This window comes from Littorina saxatilis, linkage group LG1, assembly GCF_037325665.1.
Source record: "Littorina saxatilis isolate snail1 linkage group LG1, US_GU_Lsax_2.0, whole genome shotgun sequence".
In the NCBI taxonomy this organism is placed as follows: Eukaryota; Metazoa; Mollusca; class Gastropoda; order Littorinimorpha; family Littorinidae; genus Littorina; species Littorina saxatilis.
Window position 1 is genome coordinate 50770589 of NC_090245.1, and position 13518 is coordinate 50784106.

General features: G+C 43.0%; 1 protein-coding gene across 1 annotated transcript in view; it reads right to left on the reverse strand.

Annotated features, from left to right (window-relative positions):
• Window positions 1-13518, reverse strand: part of LOC138977855 (sodium- and chloride-dependent glycine transporter 1-like) — a 75540-nt gene that overhangs the window by 34651 nt on the left and 27371 nt on the right. The window contains exon 2 of the mRNA XM_070350492.1: window positions 7011-7142. Within this exon, the coding sequence (XP_070206593.1) occupies window positions 7011-7142 (132 nt within the window). The remainder of the gene's footprint in view (window positions 1-7010; window positions 7143-13518) is intronic.

The window sequence follows — 13518 nt, forward strand, 5'->3', positions numbered from 1 at the left end:
TTTTTTTTTAACATTTTAGCAGTGTTGACCCCGAGTTCTACTGCAAACAAAAACATAATAGCAAAATCTCAAAATATGTGTGAGTCCCCTAATATGGACCACCTTCAAAAAAATATAATAAATAGTCTTCTTTTCGTGGAAGTTGATAATTTCACTTATTTAGTTATTATCACTCTGTTTTTGATAAGCTTTTTTAGTTTGCTGGTGTGCTTCAAATAATGCTCTCATCAACCCGAAACAGATAAATCTAAAGCATATTTTAATTAGTCTGACTTGCACACTAAGTTGTATCATGTTATGTTGAAGTGTAGGGGGCTTTTTACAGTGATTCGCGAAGGCCGCTTCACTGGTCCATATTCGGCGCCCAGGCTCCTAATATGGACCGTTTGTGATTTTTTATGTATTTAATTTTTGCTGAATGTCTATCACAGCTATTTCACTCTAATTAGGCCTAACGGTTAACCTAAGAGAGAAGGACTACCAAACACAAAATGAAACTTCTTCGCAAGAAAACAAGCTAGTTATCAGCATGAAACAAAAAGTGGTCCATATTAGGAGCCCTGAAAACCTGAAAAAGCAAGGTCTTACAAAGGGGGGGGGGGGGGGGGGGTCTTAAATTGGGGGATCTTATAAGGGGGATTCCACTGTATCAACACCACACCAAAGTTTCATCGACATTGTCATCAACGAACGCACCATCTTCACAATTTATCGTTTCCAATTTTGCAAGCAAGGTTCAGTCAGCGGCAGCACGCGCTGACTGATCCCTGCAAACAACAGCAGACGCATAGTTTATATAACATGGTGTTATCAGCGACTAAAATCAGTTTAGACATAAACAGAACAACTGGATTGGTGGTATTTGTGCAGGATTTAATTCAGGTACCCTGGGAGTTAATGGAGTTAGACCGGGATTTGACGAACCGGAATTTTGCCCCAGTCTGCCTACACGTCATCGGGGGTGGGGTGGGGTGGGGTGGGGTGGGGTGGGGTGGGGTGGGGTGGGGTGGGGTGGGATGGGGTCTGAGACGGAGTGCGAGCAAGCTGCTAATTGGAGGTTTAATTATAGTCCTGTTGACTTTGGGTTTCCCTGCGGGGTAGAACTGCTTGCATATGGTGTGGTGTGGCATTTCTGTATCGGGGGCGTAGGAAGACACTCACAGAGGGTCTGACCAACTTTCGGCAATACATGTACTACATTCAAACAAGACAAGACAGCCAGACACCAAGGGCCTGGTGGCTCAGTTAGTACAGCATTGGATTTGTGATCCTCGGGTCATAGGTTTGAATGTAGAAGACCAGGATGGACACGGGTGATGTCCACGGAATTAGATGTAGACATCTATATAATTCCGAAAGCGGCGTATGGCTGCATTTTTAACTCAAAGCCATGACGTTCCCTACACAAGGCTTTGATAACGAACGGATAAGGGGCGTAACTCCTTAGTCATATTACAGTTGAAAATTCAAAGCGGGTCGGCTTCACTCAATTTCTTGGCATCAGAGGCTTGACATAAATTAGGAAAACAAATGGTTGGACCCATCATGGACCAACTAAAACGCTGTAGGGCAGAATTAATATTTTGATGGTATTTTTGAACGTTCTCAGCGTCACTGTAGGAAGTGGCGTTCTCAGCGTGCAGAAAGTGAGCGTCAAGTCCCTTTGTATCAACAACGAAAATCTTTGCATCTTTGAATGAATCGAAACGCACGAGACTTACCACTCGTGCGTTTCGATTCATTCAAAGATGCACAGATTTTCGTTGTTGATACAAAGGGACTTGACGCTCACTTTCTGCACGCTGAGAACGCCACTTCCTACAGTGACGCTGAGAACGTTCAAAAATACCATCAAAATATTAATTCTGCCCTACAGCGTTTTAGTTGGTCCATGATGGGTCCAACCATTTGTTTTCCTAATTTATGTCAAGCCTCTGATGCCAAGAAATTGAGTGAAGCCGACCCGCTTTGAATTTTCAACTGCAATATGACTATGGAGTTACGCCCCTTATTCGTTCGTTATCAAAGCCTTGTGTAGGGAACGTCAGGGCTTTGAGTTCAAAATGCGTATGGCTGCCTAAATGGCGGGGTAAAAACGGTCATACACGTAAAAGCCGTGGGAGTTTCAGCCCATGAACGAACAAACAAACAAAGAACATTGCAGTTACATACATTTTTGAAGCCATTCTTTTTTACACAGCTTTTGTGCATGGGGGTACTTGTCTGTTTCTGATTTTTCTGTGTGTTTCCCCTTAACAGGAAATGCACTTTTGTACAGTACCTATTTTACTGTTAAATTAAACTGTTAGGGGTATTTAAAGGTAACCTAGTGCACATACTTCCAGTTTTGTATGGGAACAGTTTTTGTTCCTAAAATAATTTCAAGACCACCCAACGTTCCAGTTTTGTGTGTCTGAATTATGTTTACTTTTAAATAAAAGGAAAACACACCAGTAACCAGGTGAGGTACGTTTAAATCAGTATTTCGGCATGTAACTGCCTTCTTTATGTTTTCTTTGTGGATATCAAATAACTGCTGTAAAGTGTAAGCTTTGCATGCCGGATATATGTCACACTGACTTCGCCCGAGGAAGCTGAATAGTCATGGAAACAAGACGCTAGCATACACCAACTCTGTATACACCCGTGAGTATAGCACAGCAGACACTAGACACAAACCGATATAACATATAGAGTGGGTTTATGCAAGCGTCTTGTAACCATGACTATTCAGCCGGCAATGTCAGCGTGACAAATATCCGGCATGCAAAGCTTTCAGCAGTTTTGTAATATCCACAAAGCCAACAACAGGGGCGGGGATATAGCTCAGTTGGTAGCGCCCTGGATTTGTATTCAGTTGGCCGCTGTCAGCGTGAGTTCAAACCAGTTGGCCGCTGTCAGCGTGAGTTCAAATGAGTTCAAACCCACGTTCGGCGGAAATTTATTTCTCAGTCAACTCTGTGTGCAGACTCTCTTCGGTGTCCGAACACCCCCCGTGTACACTACATTGGGGTGTGCACGTTAAAGATCCCACGATTGACAAAAGGGTCTTTCCTGGCAAAATTGCTTAGGCACAGTTAATAATTGTCTACCTATACCCGTGTGACTGGGAATAATAGGCCGTGAAAGGTAAATATGCGCCGAAATGGCTGCAATCTACTGGCCGTATAAAATTTCATCTCACACGGCATCATTGCAGAGCGCCTAGAACTGTACCCACGGAATATGCGCGATATAAGCCTCCTATTGATTGATTGAACATAATTAAGGCCTTGTCAAAAGATTTGTTTGTTTGTTTATTTGTTGCTTAACGTCCAGCCGACTACGCAGAGCCATATCAGGACGAGGAAGGGGGGGATGAAGGGGGCCACTTGTCAAGCGATTCCTGTTTACAAATGCACTAACCCATTACTTGTGTCCCAGCAGGCTTTAGTAAAACTAAATTAATACCTACTGGAAGATTACCAGTTTCCAGTATGTTAAAATAGGCTTAACCTATCTACTGCTGGACTTACATCAGAACACTAACAGATTAAACTATACATGAATCGCGAGACAAGCGGCAAGAGAAGAGATTTTTGGAAAAAATACAGGTGAATGAGCAAGAAGGCAGAAAAAAGAAAAGAATTCATGAAGAAAAAGAGAGCATGACAGGAAAGAGGAACCAAAAATCTACCTAACAGCAAACTAGAAAGCTCCTGCGGTTCCAAAAACAGGAGGGGCCTTTAATTTCATAACCGCAGTGCCCCACTGCGGGATTGTCAAAAGATTGCAAAGGCCCTATCAAATGATCGCAAATGTAATGACTCATTCCTTTCTGTGCAAATGATAGGGTACACCTGTTCTGCGCGAACTTAGAATCCGGTTTCATTCTAGAATGGACCGGGTCCAGGTTGGAATTCTAACCCTGCGCAAGTACAGGGGTGCCATTCTAGAATGAAACCCTTGTTGCTGGTCCATTCTAGAATCGGCCGTGCGCAAGGTTGGAATTTGGGTCCAAGTTGGAATAGTCATTTCAGTTAGACTATCACACAGCCAAAGCCACAAATGTGGATTTTCTGTTTGTTTTTGTTTTTTGTGTGTTTGGTTGGGTTTTTTTCTCGGTTTTTTTTACACTTTACTCAAAGACATCGTGAATTGGGATTGTGATGTTCTCAGAAAGTGATTACGATTTTGAGAGACACTCAGCACTGATCGCTACGAACGGAAATTTCCGGACTGACAGTGTTACACGCCAGTAAATACAGCACCCTATACTCACGTGACATGTAAAATTAACTTCAGACTGACTGTTTTTTCGCCAATTTCAAGCGGTACAATTATCTTGAGGGAGAAAATCATGTCAAGATCTTGCAATGAAGCAGATTTGTGATGTAATTCGATCGATTTTTACCCCAAATTCGATTTATTCGAAAACGCACTGAGCGGTTATGTCCCTTGAATAAGAAAAGAAATATTTTGCGTTTAAGCTAATTTCAGTCAAAATACCATTTATCATCACAAACTAGAATCCAAGTGGGGGGGGGGGGGGGGGGGATACATGGTCCAAAGTTCGATCAGCAGCACGGTGCGTTTTCGAATAAAATCGAATTTGGGGGATAGTCACATACATGTCACGTGAGTATAGGGTGCTGTATTTACTGGCGTGTCGATCTCGCTTGTAACTTTTAATCTTATTCATATACATGAAGTTGGTCTTCTGAATTGTGAAGATATAATGTCAACTTTTTTTTAAACCTGTGACAACAGCTCTATAACTCACTCTGTCCTTCTGTTGGTCTGTCTGTCGGTTAGTCGGTCTGACCGTCTGTCTGTCTGTCAAAAAAATTGTCAAAAAACCGGACATTTCCGAGAGGGAGACAGCGCTGACATTGCAAGCGGCCGCAACCGGCTCTCATCACAAAAACAACTGCCCTGCAAACAATACCGCCCTGGTAGTCCCCCTTGCTATGGTCTGCCTTTGTTTATTGCGTACTCAGGAGTGTCAACTTTCTTGACATGACATGACATCGCAAGATCGCCAAAGGATTTTTTTCACGGGTAGACAAATCAGCCCCATTTTATCAAAGGGAAGGTGCAGGTGGAGATAATTCAAGGGAAGACAACTCTGTCTTACCTACAAACATTACGGCCCCCTTTATTCAAGGGTTTCATTCTAGAATGGCACCCCTGTACTTGCGCAGGGTTAGAATTCCAACCTGGACCCGGTCCATTCTAGAATGAAACCGGATTCTAAGTTCGCGCAGAACACACCCATTCTGATAATCATCGCTCCACGGCTGAGACCCGAAGGGAAGTAACTCATTTTTGACCTGAGTTCAGGTTGAGGGTACACATACATTTACACGGGATATGTTTACGCTTGAACAAATACTGAAAATAAACAACTTCGTTGCTTACAGTGCAGATTAAAATTATAATTATGGTGTTCGTGTGAGTACATTCTCCTTGTTATCTTGTTCTACTCCCCTGCCGTCTCTTGTTATTATATCTGTTTGCTGAATTAATGGTGCCACCTCTACCCCATGAACTTCGTCACACTTATCAACATGTTGACGTTGAACTCCTTGCACACCCCGTTACACACACACACACACACACACAGACACACACACCGCTATACACACACACACACACACACACACACAATGAAGGCTTTCCGACTAACAGACTTTGAAACTAATTCTGATTGCTCAGTGAAAACGAACGGTGATGTAAGAATGTTTGGAATGAATTAAATTCTGATTTAACGTCATCAGTGGCCAATGAGAGACATACTGGAGGTTTGTGAACGACATCCCTGATCAACATAGGAACATGCAGACCTGCACAGTGCATGAGACCTCAACAAAAATGAACATAAGCCAACGCTGCTATAGCCGGTGTAACACGAAATTTTTACTCCACGAAAAATTTACTCCGGAGTAAATATTTCGTACGAAATTCTTACTCCGAGTACACTTTTCGTACGAGAAAAGAACTCCCCAAGGCACGAAAAAATTACTCCCTCCACGAAATTTTTACTCCCTATTTTTTTTTACTTCCACAAAATCTTGTACGCAAAAATGGGATGCGGGCGAAGGGATAATGCCAATAAGTGGTCTCGCGCACACGAATGTCGCGCTACCCTCCTTCCACCCCTTCCACCACCAAGACTAACAGGGGACAAGGGAGTAAAAATTTCGTACACCTGGCATGGGAAGTTAAATTTCTCGTGTTGGGGTGAAGTAATTTATTCCTTATTTATTCGTCAGGGGAGTAACATTTTTTTACAAAATGTTTACTCGGAACTCACCTGTCTTGGGGAGTGCTTTTTTCGTAAAGGGAGTAACTTTTTCGTACGAAATGTTTACTCCGGAGTAAAAATCTCGTGGGAGTAATTTTCTCGTGTTACACCGGAACCATCACCTCCCCCCCCCCCCCCCCCCCCTCACCCACGGTTCCTTCGCCTCTGTTCGTGATTAGGGTCTGAGCTTGTGCGCACAGGGAAGCTGATTAGTTTGACTTAGTCGGGTTACAAGGAAGAAATGTACTAATTATCTTCTGTAATCTCCTGATTTAATTCTGCTTTCCTTATTGCCTCAGCCTTTCGGTTACCCCAACTTTTCTACAGCATCCTGCACTTCTCTTTCTTGCAAGATGACTTCCACCTCCCCCCCCCCCCCCTCCCCCCCTAAAAAAAAACTAACCCCATATAAAAAACAACAACAAAGAAACAAACAACAACAACGACAAATACAACAACAACAAAAATCCTTGGGATTAAGTTTATAAAGCTCAAAGAAACTTAAGACCCCCCAAAATAAAGGAGTTTCTGACTGACATCTAGGGGCAGAGGGAAAAGTACTAGTGGTGGTGGTGGGAGCGGGGCGGCGGAGATTACGTAAACCTGCAACACCTCAAACCCTCAAGCCAATGTTCACCTGTCAATAAAAAGGCACAACACACAATTTAACAGACACAGACACTCACACCAAATGATCAGCTCAAGTTCAGAGTTCAGCGCTTACCTGAGAAAAGTGGAGAAACGGACCACACGTGCAGAGGCCCTTTGCCGGAATACTGTCCAATGACGCACTCCAGGAAGAACAGTGGCATGCCGCAGGTCATCAAGAAGACGAAGAACGGAATCAGAAACGCTCCTGAAACAATAACACAGGGTTCAGGTTTCAATTCAATCTCGGGGGGCTTGGAGAGAACAGTTACACAAGCACGGGCAGGGGTGTTGCTAGACATTTTCATGTTGGGACATTTGGCCGAAATTGTCAGAAAGCTTTTGTTTTGGCTCATCCAAAGTCACCGCAACATTGAAGCACAAGACTCAAGAGGGGAACACCAATACATACAATCATTGTCTTACAAACTGGGGTCCAGAGTCCCGTTGGGGGGTTGAAAAATTTTAGCTATTTTATAAACAATTTGTGGCTTATCCTTGATTTTAAACATGATCAACTGGTGTGAGCAGCCACTCATTATTTCTTTTAACGTTAGTATTAAATAATGGCAATGTATCTTCATCGATACCTGCTCCCAACATCATATAGTATGGTTAGAAGGAAGACATGTCTCATACTGTGACAGTTAAACAATTAACTCTTCCCCCGGCTTTACAGACAAAACTGACAGAATTTTTTTTTTTGGGGGGGGGGGGGCAGGGGTCCGGAACCCCTGTAACACACCCCCCCCCCCCCCCCCCCCGATTGGCCGACCCAAACAACACCCCTGACGGGTATACGTTTTACAAAAAGCCGGATATGACGTCATCAAAGGTATTTATCGAAAAAAAGAAAAAAACGTCCGGGGATATCATTCCCAGGAACTCTCATGTCAAATTTCATAAAGATCGGTCCAGTAGTTTGGTCTGAATCGCTCTACACACACACGCACACACACACACACACACACACACACACACACACACACACACACACACATACACCACGACCCTCGTCTTGATTCCCCCTCTATGTTAAAACATTCAGTCAAAACTTGACTAAATGTAAAAATCGGCGATTGGCCGAAGGGCCGACCCAAACGACACCCATGACGGGTATAAGCTTTGCTTGTTGTGCTCAATTTGTTGAATTGATTGTATGTGGCATTTTTATCTGTAATTTTCTGAATAAATTGTTTAAACCAACAGTTACATACATGACAGCAAATAGGAAATATAGAGGTTGTTGTTTGTTTGCTTTGACATATAACGGTTTTTGTGTGTGTTTTTTGCTTAACGCCCAGCCGACCACGAAGGGCCATATCAGGGCGGTGCTGCTTTGACATATAACATGCGCCACACACAAGACAGAAGTCGAAGCACAGGCTTCATGTCTCACCCAGTCACATTATTCTGACACCGGACCAACCAGTCCTAGCACTAACCCCATAATGCCAGACGCCAGGCGGAGCAGCCACTAGACTGCCAATTTTAAAGTCTTAGGTTCGAACCCACGACCTCCCGATCACGGGGCGGACGCCTTACCACTAGGCCAACCCTGCCGGTGGAAATATAGTGGGGATTTCCATGGGGGAAAACAGTTTCAAACTGCAGCACAGAGAAAATACCTTCGCAAATAATCGAGGTCACACTATAATATAAGTAACTCACTGGCGCAACAGCAATTTGAGTCGCGCGTTAGATATTTTCTAAAATAGCGTAACCATGTTAGCAAATAGATAAAATGCATGTAAGCATGGAGATTTAAAAAAATAAAAAATAAATTAAAAAAATAAAACTTAGAGAGAACTGAACTTGTTCTCAAGGATTGCAAAGTAAGCAAGCACTAGTTTTTACCCATCCGGTCCTTGAATAACAAGAACTATTACACATCTGATAACAACATAAACTATACACATGAATGCTACAATACTTAATAATGGCAAAATAACGCCAAAGAAACAACAGTATTTCTGTTAAAACACAGACACACACACACAGACACATTTCTCTATGAGATAATAAAGTATTCTTATTCTTATTCTTATTCTCTATGAGATAATAAAGTATTCTTATTCTTATTCACATGCGCGCGTACAGTTATATTCGCACTTCTAAGAAGCAGACATTCGACAGACCCCAACCAGGTCACCCTGCCCAGATTGACCGTGACCGAATGAAAGAACGCCCCCCCCCCCCCCCTCCACCCTTCTGATTTCTCTAGCAAATTCTCGCCACTGTGGGGACTTCGAAGACCGAGTCGGGGGTGGTAGATGCACAAGCAGGTGTGTGTGTGTGTGTGTGTGTGTGTGTGTGTGTGTGTGTGTGTGTGTGCGTGTGTGTGCGTGAGAGAGTGAGAATGAGAGAGAGAGAGAGAGAGAGAGAGAGAGAGAGCGAGAAAGAGTGAGAGAGAGGGAGGGAGGGAGAGAGAGAGAATGCATGAGAGACACAGCAAGCGAGATCGAGAAACACTGAGATTGAGAGAAACTGGAAGGGAGCCAAAGAGAGACAAATCGAGAGAGAGAGCCATTTGGTGATATTTGTAAGTTTCATGCACGGTTACTATTTTTGTACTCCCCATGAAATGAGCTGAAAGCCTTTTTTCAATCTCTCTCTCTCTCTCTCTCTCTCTCTCTCTCTCTCTCTCTCTCTCTCTCTCTCTCTCTCTCTCTCTCTTTCTCTCTCTCTCTCTCTCTCTCTAATGCTGCGTTAGAAACCGATGTCGATATTTATTGGTGTGGTCTTTTTTGTCTGCCTGTCTGCCTTCCATGGCTGAAGTAAAGGCGCGTGTTACGGATTTGCCAAGGAAACAACAACGTTTCAACAATCAGACGATCTCTAATGGTTTTGCAGCTGGAAAGCAGCGGATTATTATAAATTGTCATTCGCTGTCAGTTGCATGTTAAAATGCACAAACATAGAAAGAGTAGTTCTCTTTAAATGTCTGAGGTTAAAATCACGGTCTTGAATGTTTGCGAGGACCTCGGATAGATTCTCAGCTGGATCACAGCGGGTCATTATTTGTCCTTCGCTGCTTGCTCGTAAACACCATAGGCCTAGTCTTACAGATGGTTGCCCGGAGTTTGCCATGCGAAGGATGCCATAAGAAGAGAGAGAGAGAGAGAGAGAGAGAGAGAGGGGGGGGGGGGGCAGAAAGTGCCCCCCCCCACACAAAAAAAGGAGAAGAATAAAGCCCTTCCGCCACTTCCCCCCCCCCCCCCCCCCACACTTCTCCTTCCCTGCCACTTCACTGCGAATCGAACGATTTGGCAGAGACTCAAGGGAGTTTATTTTCTCTTTACTTTCAATCACGGCACCAGTGGTAAGAGTGAAATAGATTCAAGATGGCGACGAAACATTACATGGCGATACGGTTTGTCGAGTCAGTTATCGATTTTTCCTCCCACCTTTAGAAGACTAGGCATGTCATTTACTTGTAGATATCCGTGCGGTAATAGCGATTGAGGTGTGTTAATGAGTTTATGAATACGGTAGGAATCTCTCTGTAGCTCTCTCCTCTCTCTCCCTATCTGTCTAGTCGGTGCTCTCTCTCTCTCTCAGTCTCATATCTGGTAGAGACTCTTTCTTTCTCTCATCATCACTTGTCTGCTCTCTCCCCCGTCTCTCTCTCTATCTGGTCGTGACTCTCTCTCTCTCTGGTCGCGTCTCTCTCTCTCTCTCTCTCTCTCTCTCTCTCTCTCTCTCTCTCTCTCTCCTCGTCATCATCATCTCTGGTCGGCTCTCTCCTCCCTCTCTCTCTATCTGGTCGAGACTCTCTCTCTCTCTCCCCCGTCTCCTGCCAGCAAGGCTTTTCCTGACAAGTTGACAGCCCACACGCTCGTTCTTTACTCATGCGGAGTCTAACACCTCCAAGTTAAATTAGCACCTGTCCTTCCTTTGCCGTGGGCCTTATAACAACAAACATACTTCTAAATGGCAAGTCTAGTTTAGGAAACGATGGAAAAATGACGGGAGAAGGAGATTGTTGGTTATTAATGTCCATTCTCGGAGAAAGAGCGGGGGGGGGGGGGGGCGGAGTGCTGAAGACAGGCGCGGTCATATGACGGCCCACCAGTGCCAGAACTACATAATTGTAATTATCATGTGAAAATCACAATTATGTGGTGAAAATGACAAATTATCACGAGGAAATTACAATTATGTCGTGAAAATTACAAATATGTCGTGAAAATGACTAATTGTCACGTGTTAATTACTAATTTTCACGTGAAAAATTAATTACTAATTTTCACGTGAAATTACTCATTTTCAGTTTTGGCTCACTTCCTGATAGATTGCTGGAGCCTAGGAATTTTCACGAGAAAATTAGTAATCAACACGTGAAAACGCTAACTGACAGTGTTAATTACTTATTTTCACGTGATAATGGTAACCTAAGGTTTTGGCACTAGTAAGCCGTCATTCGGTCAGCTTGCTTCACAGTACGACGAGGTCTGAGCCTTACCAAACATGGACATTAACATCACTTGTCTTGCGGTAGGCGTTGGATGAGACAACAAACAGAATGTGGGAACACAAGAGAGAGAGAGAGAGAGAGAGAGAGAGAGAGAGAGAGAGAGAGAGAGAGAGAGAGAGAGAGAGAGAGAGAGAGAGAGAGAGAGAGAGAATGGATATGTTTTATTTACAAGGGAAATGATATAAGCAATTGCTTCTTTTTTACAATCAGCCCTCGCCCGTTTTTACATTTAGTCAAGTTTTGACTAAATGTTTTAACGTAGGGGGGGAAGCGAGACGAGGGTGTGGTGTATGTGTGTGTGTGTGTGTGCGTGTGTGTGTAGAGCGATTCAGACTAAACTGCTGGACCGATCTTTATGAAATTTGACATGAGAGTTCCTGGGAATAATATCCCCGGACGTTTTTTTTCTTTTTTTTCGATAAATGTCTTTGATGACGTCATATCCGGCTTTTTGTAAAAGTTGAGGCGGCACTGTCACACCCTCATTTTTCAATCAAATTGATTGAAATTTTGGCCAAGCAATCTTCGACGAAGGCCGGACTTCGGTATTGCATTTCAACTTGGTGGCTTAAAAATTAATTAATGACTTTGGTCATTAAAAATCTGAAAATTGTAAAAAAATAAAAATTCCTTATAAAACGATCCAAATTTACGTTCATCTTATTCTTTATCATGTTCTGATTCTAAAAACATATAAATATGTTATATTTGGATTAAAAACAAGCTCTGAAAATTAAAAATATAAAAATTATCATCAAAATTAACTTTCCGAAATCGATTTAAAAACAATTTCATCTTATTCCTTGTCGGTTCCTGATTCTAAAAACATATAGATATGATATGTTTGGATTAAAAGCACGCTCAGAAAGTTAAAACGAAGAGAGGTACGGTAAAGCGTGCTATGAAGCACAGCGCTACCGCGTCAAACAGGCTCGTCACTTTCACTGCCTTTTGCACTAGCGGCGGACTACGTTCAGTTTCATTCTGTGAGTTCCACAGCTTGACTAAATGTAGTAATTTCGCCTTACGCGACTTGTTTTTGTTTGTTTTTTTGCTTAACGCCCAGCCGACCACGAAGGGCCATACCAGGGCGGTGCTGCTTTGACATTTAACGTGCGCCACACACAAGACAGAAGTCGCTTCATGTCTCACCCAGTCACATTATTCTGACACCGGACCAACCAGTCCTAGCACTAACCCCAAAATGCCAGACGCCAGGCGGAGCAGCCACTAGATTGCCAATTTTAAAGTCTTAGGTATGACCCGGCCGGGGTTCGAACCCCCGACCTCCCGATCACGGGGCGGACGCCTTACCACTAGGCCAACCGTGCCGGTGGGAACAATGGTAACAACTAACTCATTAATAACCATCATTAGTAAAATAACTAAATAGCATTGGGTATGAACAAATCTACAATACTGCATTATCATGTGAACATTTCAAAAGTGTCCCTTACTAATTAACTACACAAAGCATTATATCACACACTCAAGAGAGCGAGAAAGAGAAGTGGGACACATAGACAGACAGACTGAGATGTTGGTAGAAACAGAGCAGTTACATATAGTGCATTTACTGAGTAGTTGACAGTGAAATGCTGGATTTTCGTACAAGCTGCTAACCATTGATATTTTACGTGAGAGGAAGAATTGACGAGGAAGAGGAGTACATGCTAACTTTCTGTGAAAACAAAATCCTTGTGTAAGTTGTAGTTTGAACTGTACAGTCAGTAAAGTTAATTTTTCTGACACAAACAGATTTTGTTTTTGTTTGTTTATTTGTTGCTTAACGTCCAGCCGACTACGCAGAGCCATATCAGGACGAGGAAGGGGGGGATGAAGGGGGCCACTTGTCAAGCGATTCCTGTTTACAAATGCACTAACCCATTACTTGTGTCCCAGCAGGCTTTAGTAAAACTAAATTAATACCTACTGGAAGATTACCAGTTTCCAGTATGTTAAAATAGGCTTAACCTATCTACTGCTGGACTTACATCAGAACACTAACAGATTAAACTATACATGAATCGCGAGACAAGCGGCAAGAGAAGAGATTTTTGGAAAAAATACAGGTGAATGAGCAAGAAGGCAGAAAAAAGAAAAGAAT